We start from the raw sequence: 19923 nt of genomic DNA, 5'->3' as shown, positions 1-19923 counted from the left end.
ACAGAGGTGCAGCAGCATTGCAGTGGTTATGGCACCATCTTGGAGATGGCAGGGCAGGACTGGATCAAGGTACATAACTCTCTTCCCTTAGAAAAAGATGTCCTGACCCCAAGGTTGAAAAGCTGTTCACACTCGTGCTCACGAGGCCTTAGGATTGATTATTTCCTGCAGAAAACTGAAGAGGAAGCAGCAAAAATATTCCAATTATAGCTCATTTATGGCAAGTGGAAGTAGCACAACCCTAAGCAGCTGTGAACAGTATAGAAGCTGCAGTGATTATTGTATAGGAAGCAGCAGTGGAAAGGAGGCTTTAAACAGTGGACTTGACTCCACAGAGGAACTTTAAGGGCTGTAACCCTATACCACATTTTTCCCCATCGACAGAATGTACAGGTAACGCGTTCCCAGTTATTCGGGAAGACTGCTGGGAGAGATTTATGTAAAGTCCTCTGAGATTTTTGCTGTAAACTATGCCATGTACCCGTAAAATACAGCTACGTTGTAGTGAGTGGGAAGATGTTTACAGCTAATTCTGCAGTGTGTTTGTCTTTGCAGCCTTTAAAAATGCACTGCAAGAGTTGTGCTTTGGTAACCAGCTCTGGACACCTCCTGGGAAGTAAACAAGGTGACAGAATCGACGAGACGGAGTGCGTAATACGAATGAATGATGCACCCACTCGGGGTTATGGAAAAGATGTTGGCAACAAAACGAGCCTTCGAGTCATTGCACACTCCAGCATTCAGAGGATTTTGCGAAATCGTAATGAACTCTTAAATATGAGCCACGGTGCTGTGTTCATCTTCTGGGGTCCTAGCAGCTACATGAGGAGAGATGGTAAAGGCCTGGTGTATAATAACCTGCAGCTGATGAATCAGATACTGCCTCAATTAAAAGTATATATGATTTCTCGCCACAAGATGCTGCAATTTGATGACCTTTTTAAACGGGAAACCGGGAAAGACAGGTGAGAACTTATGTGGATACATTTGGGGGCTGTCATATAGTAGTAAAATAATGTAGTTTATATATACCAATTCCAGATCTGCTCAGGGGGACCATCACACCCATTAAATCCTCTGCCTCATGAGCTGTAATACGGTGTGACGTGCCAAATAACATCACTTGTAACATAAGTAAAAAATACGCATCAAAATAATTTGTATGGAGTATTGCCTCATCAAGCTAGAACAGCAGAGTCTGGATGTGCTGTTTATAGAGCCAGGGAGGCAGAGGCTGTTTAAATCTCACTTTGGGGTAATATACCTGAAAGTTTTTTACTGGTTCTGAAAAATCAGAATGGATAGGTTATGTTTCCTTATAGAGGAAACGCCACCATTCAGTGGTTATAATAGCTGTTTATTGAATTTAAGCATTCTTGGAACATTGCAGCTGTAAAGCTTCTTGTAAAACAAATAAACATTAGTCATACATTAGGTGCTTTAGAACAGTTCATCTTACATTTCCAACTGGGAAAAGGAAAATTATTATGATAGTTACATCTTTATGAGACTGTTTATGGCTTGTAGGCTGATCTTCAAATTTTTAATAAGTGACCCACTGCACTTGAGCATTTTCACATATAATGTTTGAAAACGGGCATTTAAACCAAAGACTTCCTAGCAAGAAATAAATTTCTTTTTAATGAACTCCCCATTTTTTACGTATTAAATATGCTGCTGTAAAAATGGAATAGGGTCCCCACTTAGGTACAAAAGAAGAGGTAGGTTTATTGTGCAGTAACTCACGATGACATTTTCTAACTTCACAAACGCTCTACATACACAGCAAAGCTTGGAGCTGGGCTCGATCCTCTTGTGGACAGGGAGGACTTAGAGCGTGGATTTTGTTTTCTGGGCTGCACAGCAAAGGCAGAACCAGCGCTGAAGGAAACTGATGTATCCTCTGAGCTGACAGCAACTCCATCTTTGCTTGGCATTTGCTGCCTGTTATGTCAAACCCCACACGGTTTCCTTTCAGAGCTCTGTTCAGTTATAGCGGATCAAACTACGTATCCAAGTTCTTGACTGACTCACTCTGATGCCAGAGCACAGGGTAAGGTGGTCAGTTTGTTACCATTAAAGGTCCTTTTCTCTTCATCCTCAAGTCAGTGGTCTCTGCCAGAACAAGAAGGAAGGATAGCAAGGGGAGCTGCCCTGCCTGTTCTGATGTGTTTTACAGGATTTCCAGGTTTGCTCAGCCAAAGCAGAGTGAGAAAGTTACAATCTATGGAATTAAGCGTTCCGACCCTTCAGGAAAAATGCAAAGGATTAACTGTAGGCTCAGTACTTACAGAGGCATCAGAGTTAATAAAGCTGCAGTTGCACTGTAACATGGGCCACCATCAGCCCTAAAGGGTCAGACCTTTCATGCCCTGCACGCTGCCACCTCCGTTCCTGGATCACTCTTCCAGTGTAAAACCACATGCAGTCCCCAGCTTTGAGGAACACTTCAGCTCCTCTGCGTCAGCCTGGCCAGTTCTGCTGTGTGGAGCCAAGGGCCCATTCCTTTCCTGACATTTGCTGTGCAATTTCAGCCAAGCTGCTCCTCCTGGTTCTGCACCACCCGGCCGGAGCAGGAGGCTGTATAGCTGTGCACAGGGTGAAAGCATCTCTTCTTGTGCGCAGGCAGCGGGCTCAGTCTTGGCTCCTGAAATAGTCTTAAGGCAGTGAGACATTAATGACATTATAGCAGGTTTATATTGGCCTCAGTCAGGAGTGCCCTGAACTCCCAGTGTGAATCAAGGGCACTTGGATGCTGGCAAAATTGAGCCTCTTGAACAGGTCCCGTTGCTTTTAAGAAAGTGCAGGCTCTGCTGTGTATGACCGGCTCCTTTAGAGGGCACATACAGCAGACTTGAAGGACTAAGAAGATTAAAACGGGAGATGAAAATAAATGAATAGGCAGCACAGAAAAAGAGAGGGAAGATGAAAAGAAACACGGGCAGGGAGGAATTTGTAAGGGAAGGAAATGTCTGTAGCTGTGGGGGCAGGAGCAGAACACTGTACAGCCCCGAGTGCTGCTGTTCCTGGGAGGTTTCTGCTGAGCTCTTGACATCAGTGCCTGCAAAAAACAAAGGAGGGAGAGAGCAGCCTGATTGCAAGGTTGCAATAATCAAACCATTCATTTCTGCCTTGAAAAATGATGAGGAAAAAGGTAATTGGTTGTATTGTGATTTTTGAAACGAAGGGAAACCTTCAGCAAACAGTGCCAGTTAAATAGCATGGTGAATGGCAAAGGCTGCAGAGCAATACACTTGGTATTATAAAGTAACTGTACTTGAAAATAACTTTATAATTGAATAAGGGTACATTAAGAAAATATGATTCAGAACCAATATTATAGTAATTAGATAAAGGAAGCACAAATGAAATAACTGCAGGAAGAGTATTTCCACAGAGATTATAAATGAGATTTTGGTGGAGCAGAAAGGCCTTTAATTGTAATTTAGTGTGCACTACAGAATTATCAGCACAGTGTGTTAGTTCATCGTATAAAAGAATATCTGATAATTTCCCCTAATAAGCACATGACAGTTCTTCATATTCTTTCATTACAGCTGATTAGGTAAAAAACAGTATTCTTTTGTCGGACTCTTGTTCAGATCCTTTACGAAAAGGCAAGACACTGTAACCCTGTTTCTGTATTGCTGGCCTACAGACATGGTATTTAAAGAGGCCAAAGTGGTACTTGAGTAAGCGTTTAAATCTTTATTTTGTTGTTTAGCTTTCATGCTAATTTATTTAAATTTCGTTATTCTCCTGTTTATTGCAAGCACTAAATTACAGTGTGAGTGTATGTAAGCAAGAAGGACACTAAGCCAGCGGACAGACCTGTGCAGAGCCCGGCCTCTGCGGCCATGGTCTCGCTGTAACTGCTCCCTCGGGTTTGGGATGTACAGCACCAAAAAGAGAGGCCTTGTGCAAGCTCCAGAGCACTCTTAGCCTGAACATGATCCTGAATTACCTAGCGATTCCTCAGCTCAGAAACTCTCAAGTGGCAGGAAAGCAGACTTTTTTAGGCTTTTCCCTAGCTCTCCCTTTCCTAACAGTTTTGAGCCCCAGAATGGTTATTTGCTGGTTTGTGTCGGTGCAGTGCCTCTGCTGAGCTTGTGACCCAGCTATGACATTGTGACAAATTGCACACCACACCCCCCACCAAGCTTTAGTGCAAATTCAGAAAATAAATAAGGCCCCGTAATTGGAACTAATGAGATGCTTAAATCATGTTATTCTCCAAGTGCTAGCTTAGCCTGAAAGTCTCTGTGTCAGGAGCAGTAAAACCGTACATTTCAGGACCTCCTACCTTACCAGGTGACCCACACAGGACAGGACAAATTCCCGAGGCTCCCCAGCGTCCTTCTGGAATTTTGGGTTAAAGAATCCTCGTCTGTTTAGAAGTATCTTTGAAGCAGCAGCACTGATACCACCACTTTTTTTAACCTTTGCAATAGTCTGATTGACTGGAAATGGGAAACCCTGGTACAAGGCACTCCTCTACCTGACAGTGTTCACAGCATCTCCCTCCCACTGCCCTGTAGGTGACCCACGTGGAACCAGTGTGGTCAGCAGTGGCTTGGGGAGCTGCGTGGTGGGCCCAGGCCTGTGTGGGGTTACATGTCCCTGACTGCTGGCACCGCTGGCAGTGGCTGGTGGGGCTTTAGGTCCCTGCTACCAGTACATTCTTCAACTGCAGAAGATGGCCTTGGACCCAGGGTCAGGACCTGGGATTCCCAGGGGCTGCTCTGAGAAGAGCCTCATGTTCTGCCATGCTTTTTCTTGAGGGGGTCACAACATTTCACAGGTGTCAGGCAGATGCAGGTGTGGTGGAATGGGGTTAATGCAGGTTCCAGATGAGTACAATCTGGCACAGCACACAAGCCATCCAGGCCCCTGCACTTGCTCTCACGGAGCCTCAGCTTTAGGCAGAGATGAAAGGAGAGCCAGTCGCTGTGACAGGCTGCATCAGGAATCTGAGGCCTTTTTGGGACACAGATGACACAAGCTTGAACTGCCTCCTGCAGGACTTCTCTGGCTGAGTGAGGAGCCATTAGGGAGACCTGCTGTCTTCTTCAACAGTATTTGAAAGGAGACCTTTGAGTGAATTTGGTTTTTTTCTGGAACAAATACCCAACTTTTTGTGCCTCCGTTTCCAAGAGATGTTCCTGACTTGGACCTGTAGGGCTGCCCCTAACTATGCCTTACACCACCTTTAAGATGTGCTCCTCGCTGGCATTTCTGTGGCCCTCCCGTTCCAAGACTGCCAGCTGTCCCTTGGCCAGGGGCAGTGCAGGAACTAACACAGGACTGGGACTTTCAGTCCAGCTCCTTTAGAGGGCACGCACAGCAGACTTGAAGGACTAAGATTAAAACAGGAGATGAAAATAAAGGAATAGGCAGCACAGAAAAAGAGAGGGAAGATGAAAAGAAACACGGGTAGGAAGGAACAGGCAACCAGTGTAGTAACCAGCTCTTATACACCGAACAGCAGTGACAAGCACACACTAGAAAGAGGAAATGTTACTGCTGCCATTTTGCAGGTAGGAACCTGTGACACAGCAAAATTTAAGCACAGCTTGCAGATCTTACATCTGCGAGCAGTTACTTGGAGATGCCTCATATTTTGCATGAATAATGCTGGGATCAGTTGTGCTTCTTTTAAAAGATTTCTCCCAGCCTGCAGAGAAGGCCAGGAAAGGAGCTGTCTCAGAGGGCTCCCTTGCAGCCCTGTCATTCATATCCAAAGGTGTCCCCAGGCAGGGTGGGATGGGGGCAGGCAGAGGGGCAGCACCTGGGGTGAAGGTTTCCCAGGCTGGCCCAGGGACAGGCGTAGCTGCAGGTAAGAGCTCCCTGCCAGCAGCCACAGTGCTGGGAGCTTCCAGAAACCAAACCACGGACGGGGTGGGAGGAGAGGGGGTCACAGCAAGCCCTTGAGGCCAGCCCAGCTCCAGCAGCAGCTCCTCTGTATGCTGGAGGAGGCAGCATTTTAAGCAGTCCTCTTCATCCCCCATGATGCGTCTGCCCGAGCACTCTGTGTAAGCTCCATTAGATGATTATAGATGTGTAGAGATTACTAGCAGAAGAATATAAATATAGGACGTGAAGTTTCAGTCACTTAAGGTAAACTTACCAAAAGGTCAGTTAAATATTAACATTGCTGTGCCCAAAATTAATTACAGCAAAGGCAGTTTCTGCATAGATTAGTCCACTGACAGAAGACACTAGCAAAATCATTAAAAGATGAATGAGCAACAGTAGTCTTGGTTGCCCAATTTTCATAACCTTTCACAAGAATGAAAAAAATAACGCCCAGAAATTGCTTCAGATACCTCAAGAATTATTTGTCAGCCTAGAAACGTAATTATGTTTTTGCTTTCAGGAAGATATCCAACACTTGGCTTAGCACGGGCTGGTTCACAATGACTATCGCGTTAGAGCTCTGTGACAGGATAAATGTGTATGGCATGGTGCCACCGGATTTCTGCAGGTAGGATTTCTTTTGGAACCATTATTAGCCAAAAAAGTTGAGCGTTACAGATAAATATCTGAATCTTTTCAGTATTTTTTTCTCTGCAACTTGTCTCCAGTCCTCTTAAAGCAATTAATTAACATGTCCCAAGATCTGATTCTGAAAACAACAAACAGCATTTAATTATGTTATATAAAATATTTAAAAAAAAATTGGTAGTGTGGGAGAATTAATCCGTCTTGTTGGTTTCTTTTAGTCTCTGAATATTTATCAGCTAAAAGTAATGCAATAATTGGCATGAAATTAATCTGAAAAAGGGAGTGCTGGAAAACATTAATTTGTTTTTAAAGTTTCCCCCTGTTAATAGAGGGAATGGAGTTCTCAGTCACTGGTTTCTGAATTGAACTTTCTGCACAACTCAGATGAAGGTGGTTGTATCTCTGTCACATGAATCCAGATCTTCCAATAAACTGACTTCCTAAATAGTCCCCACCAAAAAAACCCCCGAATTTGGACCTGCAGAATAGATGATCAGTGGCACAATCATCCATTCTGGTCATGGAGGCTGTGGGCCACAGATGGTAGAAGGAGCACACAGATTCTGTCAGGGGAAGCTCTGTGACCCCTTCACGCTGTTCATGAAGTAACCACACATGTATGGGCACATTTTATGGCCACGCTGCACCTCCAGCCGTGTTCAGGACTCAGGCCCAAGGTGCTGGGTATTCCCTGCTGCGGACCAGTGCTAGAGGGAGACAGTCTGCAGGACTTGGGGTACTGGGCCAAAATCACGTTAGTCATGTAATGCAAGGCACTGATCCAGTCTAAATTCACACAAATCTGTTTTACATCCACGACCTAAGTATCACCTATCCATCCAGGCCCAGCACTCTGGCCTTTCAGAAAGCTGTACCCATGTGCACACACCTGGCCTGATCCCCTCTGCACCGGTGGGGACCCAGCAATGCACAGAACTGGCAGTGGGGCCTGGAGCGATGGCACCAGTGTCATGGTTTGTCACCTGCTCACGAATCCCTTTCACTAAGAAGTACCTGCTGGAGTTTTCTCTTGCAAATTCAGCGATCTCACTGAAGTCTGGGTCATTGACTCATTCAAGATGCCTTTCAGGGGCAAGGGGAGCAAGGCTGCAGTGACAGGTTAGCTCCTCTGTCAAAGAACAGGACTGCTCTGATTGTCTTCTGAGCACTGAGAAAGCTCATTCAGAAATCTGCATTTGTCCTGGGCACGTATACTAGAAATCCCTGAAGAAATTACAATATGAAATGTCAACACTGAATTCCACTTTGTAAGAATTTCTACAAATTATAACAAAACACTGATGATAAATGCTGTGATGTACTGCCAGATTTCATCACGAATTCTCCAAGGAAAATAACAAACTGGATCAGATATTGCAGACAGCATAAATACCTTCCGCAACACAGCACTGCAGTTCCCCTGTCGTTTCAGTTGGCCAAGACACACTCGTTCTGCTCCTGCAAGTGGCTGCTCTGTCTTACTCCAGAAGTGGCTGCATTCCAGTGGCACATGGAAGTCATTCTGGAATAAGCTGGTGATCTGAAAATGCAGAAGGCAGCAATTCACTGTAAAGCAATGCTCAGTCCTAACTTCTGAGGTGAAGTCAGATGAGTTTAGATACAGTTAATTCTAAAAAAAATATACCAAACTAAAATTGTCACTGAGACCGTATGAAAGGCTTTCATAGAACAGCTACACTGAAATCAAATGGATATACTGTTGAATTATAACATCAGAAAGGCTGTAATCAATCCTAACATTGACAGATGTAATAATGCTTACAGCCTGCTTAAAAAAAATTTGAACATAAAGGTAAACTTACCTGGTGGTGAAAAGGGACAGGGTCATTTCTTAATCACAAGAACTGAAGTGTCTTTACTTCAGGTACTTCTGTTCCCCAGATGATGAAGGGGAAAACTGTAGTGGCCTTGCCATGCCTGGAAGAAGCTGTCCATGAAGATCTGGGAAAGGAACCTCTTGCCATAAGTGCAGTTAACCACCTTGGTTTGCTCTTCAGCCGCTCATTAAGTTAAACACTGCTTCCTTTCAGAGAAATAAGACAACAAAATAGAATAGCAGAAATTAAATATTCTGTAATGTTAAGCCATATTTCCTGGTTAGCAGTCAGACAAAATACAAACCTACCACTGCAAAAAGAAAAACCCAAAACAGCAAGCCCACCTTACCTCTGTCGTGTGCTCGAGATGGTCTGGGTACTTGAGCTGCTGTGCAACTAAAGAATCATTACGAATAAAAAAAAATACCAACAGACTCCTATCCAGAGTTAACATCGCCAGATCTACAACTTCAGCAGATAGCCATTATTTGTTTAAGTATTAATTTGTGGAGTAAGTAATGAGTGTGGGTGATCACTGCCGTGGAACTAAATTAGTACCACATGTGTAACGTGAAGGACATCTCAAAGGTATCGTGAAGATCATACTGTTGCTTCAGATACAAATTATTAGCTTAAGATCATTAACCAAATTGCTTCCCACCCATGCAGGAAAAAGAGTCTAGTGAAGGAGTCTGGAGTACAGACTGAAAGATTTGTCACTATTAATTGCAACAACGTGCTTTAGATTCATTTCTATTTACTTTCACTGGGCATTGATTTTTATAGCTGAACTGGAATTGGTGACCTGATTATTATAAATTCCTCGTATTTTACAGCAAAGCCATATGGAATATTGAATCCCTTTACTTCGCTACAGATCTACACTGTAGCAAGGGTTAATGGCTTTGATACTGCTCTCGTGCTGTTAAATACGTCTGCCTTGCGCATTTGAGAAGAAGATGAAAGGTTTTGCTTCCATGCACGTTGCGAAGATTTTGGAGAGCGGGCACAGCTCTCACTCAAAAGTCCCCAGAAAGACAAGCCATCTTGCTGTATTTTTCCCAGTGCCCAGGGATCCAACCCCAGCCTTCGCTGCAGTAAACAGCACCCAGATGGGAAGCGTTTCCCTCTCTGAGCTCCCTGTGGCAGCCTGCCGTATGCACAGGACTCCTGACCTGGGACACCAAGGATTTTCCTCTTGCTCCTCACATCAGCAGCCAGATCGTGGTGCGCAGGCAGCACCACAGCTCCTGAAGGCACTGTAGGGTGCTCCTTCTCTTCGTGCTGCTCAGGGAAGCCCTAATGCGGTTTGTGGTCCAGTCCCTGTCCGCTGGTGCATCGGCAGCAGTGAGAGGTTGGTTCCTTGCAGGTATCTCTGGGTACTCCTGCACGCAAGGCAGACTCAGGGTGTCAGTGAGAAGAGCCCTCTTTAACCCCTCTGCTCTTCATGGGCCTTCTGGAACTCACAGAAACTTAAAGCTTAATTCTGAGCCTTATTCTAACTAATTATGAATAATTTTTGCTCCAATTATGGAGTCAGATCATTTTCCTGTAAGAATCCTCATTTGACTGCCAGGCCATTTCCCATCTGTGGTAATTTGCCTGAAAATTGGCATTTGAAATCCTTTAATTTATTCCTTTGGGTACAGTTTTTAAATCCAGTGTTTTCTTACTTCCTTCTCTCCACTTTCAATTGCTTTAAATCAAATGCAGAGCAGCAGTTGTTGCCAGTTCCATTTCTGGGACTTACAAGGGGCTTGATGGAAGAAGGGGCGCTCACAGGACTGTAAACTGTATGGGAGACAGACAGCCATGCCCGTTGGCCTGTGTGCCTGGATTTCACCTCATTACCTTAATAACAAAATGCTTAAATGATTTGGAAAGTGGGCCTGTATGGAGGCAAGGGAATGGGACCCTGGGAATGAAAGGCAAAAAACGATCCAGAAATCTTCCACGTCCTGGCACAGCACCTTGCCCATCGCTCAGGATGTTAATGGCACTGTATTCACCCTTCAAATAGGAATTATTTTACAAAGCGTGCGAGTACATACAGGTTTAGTGGGTTGATTTATAACAGCTCTTCATTGGTAAAGAAGAGGTCGACCAGAATGTCAGATGGGATGGCCTTGTTTTTCTGCCTTGTTTCTTTTGAGGCAAACGCCGTTTGCTGTATTTTCAGCTTTCGCTGTGGGTGGGTGCCATCTGTGGGAAAATGTGCACTGAAGTGGCAAACAGTGGATGAGTGACATTGGGTACAGGCACTTACACGGTTGCTGTGCTGGCAGCCTGCGAGGCAGGAAGCACAGTGTGTTTTACAGAGGAACTTTCCTAGATTCCTCCCAGCTGTGATATTAATATGCCTGCAAAGTCTGACAAAATACTGATTAATGTCCAGTATCAGTCAGTGATAAAACAGCATCTGTTTTAATGTTAATAAATGAGGTGGCAAGCAATTTCCGTACAGAAATTACTCATGCATTTCATTTGCTGGTGACACAAGCTAATTGCAGAGTTAGAAGATAACAGTGCAGTTAATTTGGGTTATGGTATAGTTACTCAAGCCAGAGCTCAAACCCAAACTTTACTAGCATGCAATGTAGGGGAATCCAGAACTCCCACAAAAGGGGGAAGACTTCACACAGGATGCCCTAGGTACCTCACTGCCTTTCAGAGTTCCTAAATCCCAAATGCAACATTTGGAATTTAGCCTCAAAGCCTCACTCAGCTGCAGAGCAGTGCTGGTCTAAAGCCACCAGCGTTTTCATTCCTGCATTGCATTCACCCAGCTCAGCCAGCAGACCTGCACAGCAGCCTTGGCAGCACCCAGAAGGGGGTGCCTGAACCCAAGAGGGTGCTCAGACCGCACTCCTCTGCCAGGCCCTGTGCAGCGGGCGTTTCTGCACTGTTTCTGATGGGACATTGCACAAAATACAGTGACCCGGTCCAGCCTGGAGCTAAGGGCACCACGTCCTCTGGTGCGAGCTTCAGAGCCTTTGATGTAATGTAGAATCCCTGGCTTCAAAAGGGAAATCCATTGCTGAAGTATCCACTGGTAGAATACTGATCACGTAAGAGAGGAAGCACTACTGGGAGGTACAGGCTTCAAAATGCACCTTCAAAGAGGTAACAGGGGAGTGTAACCCTCGGTAAATACTAAATTAGCAGTGAGGGAGAAGAAAGAGGACGAGAGCCAAGCCTGCGCTCCTTCCTCTCTCCATCTGATCCACCTGTCCCCTGTACCTGCGTACTTTGGGGTTTGTGCAAAGAAAAAAGGAGCAGCATTTCTGTAGATCCCTGGTGAGAAACCTGACTGCAGTTGCCGCTGTCATCCACGGCTGATTTCAGTGCACAGCAAAGGAACAGGGAAGACACACACAGCGATTGATTTCCTGCTTTTTGCTCTTCCAGTTCATGTTCTGCAAACCCAGCTCAGCCTTCATAAAAAAAGGGGTGGGGTGGGGGCAGCAGAGGGAGGATCCCACCCAAATCTGCCCGGAGGATCCCACCCAAATCTGCCCAGAGGATCCCACCCAAATCTGCCCGGAGGATCCCACCCAAATCTGCCCAGAGGATCCCACCCAAATCTGCCCATAGGATCCCACCCAAATCTGCCCATAGGATCTCACCCAAATCTGCCCGGAGGATCTCACCCAAATCTGCCCAGAGGATCCCACCCAAATCTGCCCGGAGGCGCGGGGCACAGCAGCTTGCAGGCAGGACTGGGCCCTCAGCAGTTCACTTACTTCCACTCAGAGACATGATTTCAACTTCACCAGAACTAACTTTACAGCAGTAAATATCCACCGAGCAAGACAGGTTTCCTCTCAAGAGCACAGGAGTAAAGTGCAGCTCCAGTGCAGAAAGGAAGAGCAGTCTAAGAGCAGAGGTCTATTTGTTTAGTGGTTCTTAAGAAAAAATAAATCACATTAAAGTGCATCCTGTAAGATTTACAGTACCTATAGAAATTATTCATTTAAGAGATTATAATAAGAGGTGCAGTGTATCAAAAACATATATGAAAAATTAACTGAAGATTGAGATCTAATAGCTGTAGCTAAAAAAAAAAAAGTATTAAATTCTTACACGAAGGGTATTTTTTTACATTACAAATATGTTTTCTGTAGGTAAGGAATTGAAGGATTTCTTTTCACTCTCTTATGTATTCTGGTGAGAATATATACAGCAAATTTAGAATCCATCTTATTCTAGAAATGTAATTTTATTACTATTCTGGTCTCGTAAGATTGATCACCGTGTTGTTACCAGGAAGCCAGATTGAATTAAAACGTTAATCTAAGGTACAAATGGAAAGCAGCAGCAGTATCGTACATTACCATTACATATACAATATGGATAATGGTAAAAGAAGAAAAATTAGAGGATTGCGTAGGTGACAGAATTACACACTAAAAATAATGACTAGGACAGAATACTGACAGATTGTGGATGCATTCAATTGAAACTGAGCTTAACTATTAGCTCTTCAAAGTGAAAATAATCAACTCCACATTAGAGCTGACAGCGCTGAATCTGCGTGAGGTTTCCTGCCCTGCGCTGGGGTCCTGTTCAGCTCAGGCTTTCATGGAGCAGCACCAAAGCATCACTAAATGGTAATACTGGGGTTAACTTTTCTGCCACTACGAAACAGTCTGCTGGTATCCACTGTGGAGATGGGTACAGCTGGGCTATTGTGTCTGGGACAGCCCTCTTTGGATTCATGACAGACGGTTGGTCAAGTTCCTGTCAGCCCAAAACGCCTGTGCCCAAAGTAAAAACCTAATGGGTAGAGTTTAACTTTGAGAATAAAACAAAAGAAGAACAGATCACTCTGGCTTATAATAATACAGATGTGTCTTTTACAGAATGTAATGTCAAAACACTGAGGTTACAACTGCTAAAATGAACTTTATCCTAAATGCCCAGTTGGTCTTTGGTCACCACACAAGCACTGCATCTCCTGCTGGTTGATGCCACTGGGCTCACGAGGTCAGAAGGATACTCTGAGTGACCCAGTTTAATTTTTAGCTTAGATACATGGAAGTTGCCATTGTAAAATCAAAAAAAGAACTCATTTGTGCATCAGATGCTTGATTACAAACCCAGCAGCAGCAGACTCTGTACTGACCCTGCATGCAGACACCCTCATTGAAGCTGTGCACTCCTGCACCGTGCTGGGAACTGATGTGACACAGATAACCACCTCCCTCTACCTGCCCCTTCCCTCTCTTCCCCCAGTTCAGTAAATACCTCTGCAAGATATACAGGAGTATACAGAGATACAAATCTCTTCTAAGCAGTTTGCTTCACATTTCAGAGCGGTAACACAGCCCTGCAGCGCTTTCCCTTGTTTCTGAGCTACTGCTGTCCTTTATTTAACTGGAGGAGGGGATTAAAGGAGAGCAATAGAAAGAGCAAAGAAAACACCTTTGCCCCCATTCTGTTGTATTAAATATGCAAGAAAAATACAGCTACCTAGAAATTTGGGTTAACTGGAAGAAAAAGTGGAACTGAGCTTATTAAAGATAGCATCTTTTCAATCAGTACAAAAGAACATCTCGGGCTTCCATCTATTTTCTTTCTCCCACAGGGATCCTAATCATCTGTCAGTACCTTATCATTATTATGAACCTCTGGGACCCGACGAGTGCACAATGTACATCTCACACGAGCGGGGACGGAAGGGCAGTCACCATCGCTTCATCACAGAGAAACGAGTGTTCGAGAACTGGGCACGGACATTCAACATTCACTTTTTCCAACCGGACTGGAAACCGGAGCCCCTCACTGTAAACCACCCCCAGGTCAAAGCGGTGGCCTGAGGGGGGATGCACAGGACTGCAGTCACAGTCACCGCTGTGGCAGCGGTGCTGGACCTTTGGGGACAGGAGGAGGGTGACAGGATCTGCTGCTGAGAACTGCACCACCAGCCAGGAAGTTGTGCTGAAGAGCAGAGCATATCCAGGACTTTCTGTCGGACTGTGAACTAATCCAGTACGTCGCCTTTTTTCGGCCATCTGACTTCCTGTTTGTGTATGTGATTTGTGAAAAACAACCCGAGTATCATTACAGGATGGTTAATTCATTATGGCTTTTTGAAGTACAATGCCACTGGATTTTCATAGTGAAAACTTACGGTATTTATTTAATGGAGGTTTTTATGCAACCTAGGCCAGTATTTTTCTAATCCACAGTTACGTGGCTGTTTATCTTTCATAATCTTTCAAATCCACAATTAATATTGATGATGGTTTGAAAGGCCTAGCTTTTTATTTATAAAATTTGTTTGAAAAATATGATTCTGTATAGCATGTAATTAATATTTGATCTGGAAATGTTGCATTTCTTTTAAAAATACTTGGGCTCTGTTCCAGCTTAAAGCCTTTAACAGCAAGAATGGTCCCATGTGCAGATTGAGCTAACTTTACATTCTGACATCTCATGTTAATATGAAAACGGTAGTGAAAATTCTGTTTGATCTTAATGTGCATTTGCTGCTGTGCTATCAAGCTGCTGCTTTTTAATTACGGGTGCGAGGAAGTTTATCCAAAAAAGAAACCACTGTCCATAGCAGCAGGCTTTCAGTGAAGAAGAGACCAGCTGAGGCTGGAGGGGTTGTGCTCTGGTTTACCTCTTGTGGTCGTGCAAGAGGCTGAAGGAGCAACCCCCTGAGGCAACAAGCCACAAACCAGGCAACAACGGCTTGGAACAACGTGACCAAATTTCTGCAGTCAAAAGTTACGCTACCGGGTACTACACCAGCCATACCAGCCAAAAAGATTGCAACACTGCACCTGCAGGGATCTCTGCCTTCCCCTGTCCCAAGATCATCGCTGATCTTGGAGATCCTGGATCGCACTGAAGTTGGGATGTGAGAAGTGTTCCCCGAGTACAAAACCGTCCCCTTGAGAAGAGCAAAGTCACACATGGCAGGTTTTTCGTGAGGCACACGTGCGTGGTGAGTCCCCGCAGCCCCAGGGACGGACAGTGCTAGTGCTGTGCATGGCACCTCACCGTGTGAATTACTGCGTTACATTTGCCTTGTGAATAAAGAAGATTTCAGTTACGGTATTCTTTTTCCTTTTGCCTCACAAATATGAAATCTCTTCAAATTAATTAATTTCTTCAAATTAAGCAGTAGGAGTAATTATTGCATGAAAGATTAGACCTCAGGTGAGGAAAGGTGGCTCTCATTAGACAAATACTAAAGCTAGAACAAAGATACTACCTTAAAATGCCTTCCTCTTTCCACACTGGATAGCAGTAGCTACAGCTGCCCTGCAGACACCCCGTTTCTCAGGGGACAAAGTGAATTGCCCTATCAGGGCCAACTGGTGTAACATTGCCCAGCCCTGAGAGCAGGGCTTCAGGAGCCACCCTGCAGCCCTGCCACTGTCAGAGAGCAAGAAACTATAACCTGCTTTGCCTTGCACGTTTTGTGTCGGTGTTCGTCCTGACCCACACCACCCCACACACAAACGGGATGCAGAGCTCTGCTGCTCCCCATCACCAGTAACCCGTCTCTTGTCAGCTGGTGTTTAACTCCCCCTCTCTCACTGACTGCTTTATTTCTTCCACTTGACTTCACAACATCCTACAGAAAACCAGAATGGATTCTGAACTAATGGTAATCTGCACATCCCTTGCAGCATGTGTACTGGGGCGTGTATGCAGCACACACAGCTCAAATTGATGAACTCTGTCAAACCGATTTACAGATCCCTTCTAATGTGACTGCAAGAGATGGTACAGATCACGGTAGGTCCTCTGATGCCACCATCCTTTTGTTATCTTAGTACTGATATCATAATAAAAAGATTTGTCATTCTACAATAAACAGGTTTTCCGTTCATGGAGGGCTGCAGGATGGGTATGCTACACGTTCAGTGATGTTACTGTTAAAAACAGGTCATTTTAAAATAAATTACCCTGATCGACTTTATGTTACTGTTAAAAACAGGTCATTTTAAAATCAATTACCCTGATCCACTTCAGTATTCAGTAGAAACACAGGGACTTGCCAGGCTCTGTTGTGCTCCATACAATTCAGTAGAAACACAGGGACTTGCCAGGCTCCGTTGTGCTCCACACGCTTGTTTCCTGTCCTTTGCAGATGAAGCATTAAGAACGTGAAGACGTAACATGGGCTAAACTTACCTCACTTCAAACAGAGTGAACCTAAGGACTGTAAATACTCCTCCTTCAGTTTCTGTTAATAACTCGATGTTCTTGTTACTCAGCCTTTTAAACAAAACCAACCCAAAACTCACTGTAGTCTCATCAACTTCCTCTGGAGTTTCAGCAAGCTCCCCCATCTCACTGCAAGAAATACGAAGGACTGTACGAGTCCCTCACCCATATGTATAAAACTCACTGCATAGGGAATTTGGTTAAGCCAGGCAGACAGCAGGTTTTAAACAGGATTGATCACAGAGATTTATACGGGCTATAAATCCAGCCCAAAAAGCAGACGTTACAAGAGTGCAGAAGAAATGTAAATAATTTTTAAAGTGCTGCAATTTTAATTTACAAATTGCTGATGTATTTTTCTCCAAAAGCAAATTTCTTGAACTAAAGCATATCCTGCTCTGTTTCAGCCTGAAGTAAGGTTTTATGGCCTTGCTATAAACCAAACAGATTTATGACAGAAACCCTGTCGGATCAGAGAGAAGTCGAACCAACCAGGCACTGCTGCTGTGCTCTGCCTTCTGCTGGCACCTTACTCTCTTCACTGTAATTTGATCGATTCACCATCTTCAGCACACATCATTTCACATATTAAAAACTGTTGCAAACCAGTGTTTACAGACATCAGCAGTTTTAAGATCTATGTTACTTCAGTTCTGAACTCCTCGCGTACCTTGTGCCGTGATGCTTGACTTCAGCAGAGCAGCTATTTTTCATCTCGAAGAACCATAGCTCTTGTGCAGCTGGCATTGAGAATGATAAAGAAAATCTCTCTGCTACTACAAAGAAGAATACAACCAGTGTTGTTCTGTTAGTGCAGCGAGATGCCCAGCTCACAGTGTGATGATACGAAGCAGAGATGCGATGCACTTGGAAAAAGTACCCACCAAAGTGTTAAAGCACCTCAGAAAGTCAAAGTTAATGCTGTTTGTTTATTCCTGGGTAAGGAAACTGAGAAAAGGGGAGGTTACGAACTTACCAAGACCAAGTTAGCACTGGATTTGAGAAGAGATTCAGGTCTGCAGAGCTACCCCTGGCTCTAGCCAACAGATCACACCGTGGCAGTGATACACACAAACAGGAGCTTGCTTACCTGGGTCTTGTCCTGCAGTGTTTTTCAGGCAAACTTCACTCAGTGATTCTTTTACCCAAAATAACTCTAAGGAGGCAAGGACACAGTAATGTAAAAATAGCTGGAAAAACGTTGGGGGATGGGTGAGGGGAACCTACAGAGTAAGGAATAAAACAGGTTGAGTTATCCAGCTGCGTTTGCTGGGATACGAAGAGCGAAGCCAGGCTGGAGCTGGCAGAGTGGGAAGCTGTGGCTCAGTGGCCGTGGCTGCCCTGCAGAAGGCTCTTTTCAATAGTCTACAAATCCATCACGTGCCACAGAAAGTCTTTGAAAAATTCTACTAATCACCTCTGACTAATGAAAGTTAATTATTTTATTTGATGCAAGGAGATGTAACAGCTAGTTCAGTTAAACATAGCTTAGGGACAAAAAAAAGAAACATTTAAACAGTGAAAGAGCACTTGTAAAACAACAAAATGTTGTGCAAGAAAGTACAGAAACCTTACAGGTATCAGTGCTTCACCTTTCCTGGTGCATCAGGTAATACTGATAACTGAGTTCACAGCTGCCTCCTGCAAGCACACCTTGCATATCACAGGTGTAAGATTTTATAGAGAAGAAAGAAACAACTAAGGACAATCTCCTTACAAAAACCCTAGGAAATAGTGAAAGGACGAGAGTCTAAGATAGTGAGAAACTTCTCTTTGCTGAAGGAGAAAAGTGTAAAACTCAAAGGACGTTCTATAAAATGGCTCTGCCTGTGCTAAACGCCATTAAAACACTGAACACCAGACTGAGCCAGAGAAACTGCTCAGCAGATGACCAACACACAGCATCCCTGCTCACTGTGGTGGTCTTTGAGCAGGAGCTGTCTTCAGAAATCAAGACAGAGAGCCAGGAAGTACAGACAGGATCCCAGCACGTTCCAGACAAACAGATGGACAACTGTAAGCAGGAACACAATTAGCAGACATAAATCAGATACACTGGCCAAGATGTAATGCCAATCACATATCTCAAATCCATTAAGAGATCTTCAGAGTCCTCTGAAGCCAGTGGACAATGAGACCCAGGTGACGAGGAGTCCACCTGGAGGTCCACAAACAGTTTTGCAAGGTGTCTCTCAACAGACTTCCACAGATATGGTACCACGGGATAAAAGAGAAGATCCTCGGCTACAGAACCCATCTCAACATAGGAAATAAAGGCTAGGAGTGTAAATAAGAGCTAACCATCATCAGCTTCACGTTGCAAGCAGAATTCCACAGGAAAACGCCTCAATCTATTTTCTCTTCTGTACTCTTCGTTGGCATCTACCACCTCGACAGAGGCTACAGGGGCCAGGCTGCCTAAATAAACAGATAAATAACACCACATATTGTATCCAGTGAACACCAACTCGTACACCAACGCCCAGTTACAGGCTGCCTTGCTCACACCGTGCCAGGCAGCCACAGGGTCCAACAACAGACACTGCTGTCACAGCATCTCGCACAGATGGAGAGCGGGACTGGACCCTTTTGATCAGCCAAGGAAAGTCATCTCCACAGTTTGGCTTCTCAGCACAGGTTTAGCTCCTGTAGGAGATGCCTAGAGATACTGAAATCTGTCAGCGGCTTTCCACAGCTCAGACAACTGTTAAGGTAACACCAGATTTTAGGACATGAGATACTTCCCGAAGCACAGGGAAGGTGAAGGGAGTAGCACGTATTTTGCAAGGTACGAGGTTTTCGGACTGTGCGGATGTCACTTGGGCTCAGATCTGTTGAATCCAAACGTACAGCACGATGCAGGGCTGTTCACAGCAAATCAAAGGAAATTCTGAAGGGAACCATTTGGTGTGGCTGGGTTTAAGGCAAAAGCTTAGGTTAGGTTTCTGTTTTAACAAAAAAGGGAAAAGAAGTGAACAGATTTATAACCTATGAGGATATGATCCCCCCCATTGCACCCTTGCTGTAACCAAGCTGCACACAATGCCAAAACTGGACGATGTTACTGGTATTCAGTGGGACTGTTCATTTGTGTTGGACAAAATGGAGCATTTCCCACCACAGCACTGTTGGTATTTTTTTAATATGGCCATACATCCTTAGATGAGCATTACACAGACCACTAAAAAGCTGCTCCTTGTCACGCCACTGCAAATGATACTGCAGAGAAGGAGCAGCTATGCAGAAATGAGCAACAAAAGTAAGTGCAGAAAACCTGTACACAAAAAAATTACAAAAATAGGGACTGCTGCAGAGAAGGGTAAGTAAAAGAACTGTAGAAAATGCATACACTGCACTGATGCCCCATTTGCTATTCCACTTGCACTATAAAGAC

General features: G+C 44.5%; 1 protein-coding gene across 1 annotated transcript; it reads left to right on the top strand.

Moving 5' to 3' along the window:
- The first annotated feature begins 561 nt into the window (after window positions 1–561).
- ST6GALNAC5 (ST6 (alpha-N-acetyl-neuraminyl-2,3-beta-galactosyl-1,3)-N-acetylgalactosaminide alpha-2,6-sialyltransferase 5) lies at window positions 562–14161 on the top strand. The gene is made up of 3 exons (XM_010185124.1): window positions 562–965; window positions 6377–6484; window positions 13930–14161. The coding sequence occupies exons 1-3, from the start codon at window positions 565–567 to the stop codon at window positions 14159–14161; spliced, it is 741 nt and encodes a 246-aa protein (XP_010183426.1). The 5' UTR covers window positions 562–564.
- Window positions 14162–19923: the final 5762 nt, after the last annotated feature.

This window comes from Mesitornis unicolor, unplaced genomic scaffold (assembly GCF_000695765.1).
Source record: "Mesitornis unicolor isolate BGI_N332 unplaced genomic scaffold, ASM69576v1 scaffold15685, whole genome shotgun sequence".
NCBI classification, from domain to species: domain Eukaryota; kingdom Metazoa; phylum Chordata; class Aves; order Mesitornithiformes; family Mesitornithidae; genus Mesitornis; species Mesitornis unicolor.
The sequence above is the reverse complement of the archived record's forward strand: the minus strand, read 5'-3'. Positions and strand labels throughout refer to the sequence as shown.

Bases quoted from the DNA above. Each gene is read 5' to 3' on its own strand.
- ST6GALNAC5 (XM_010185124.1), top strand. From the start codon at position 565: ATGCACTGCAAGAGTTGTGCTTTGGTAACCAGCTCTGGACACCTCCTG. The intron at 966-6,376 runs GTGAGAACTTAT...TTTTGCTTTCAG, and splicing joins CGGGAAACCGGGAAAGACAG to GAAGATATCCAACACTTGGC. The intron at 6,485-13,929 runs GTAGGATTTCTT...TTTCTCCCACAG, and splicing joins GTGCCACCGGATTTCTGCAG to GGATCCTAATCATCTGTCAG.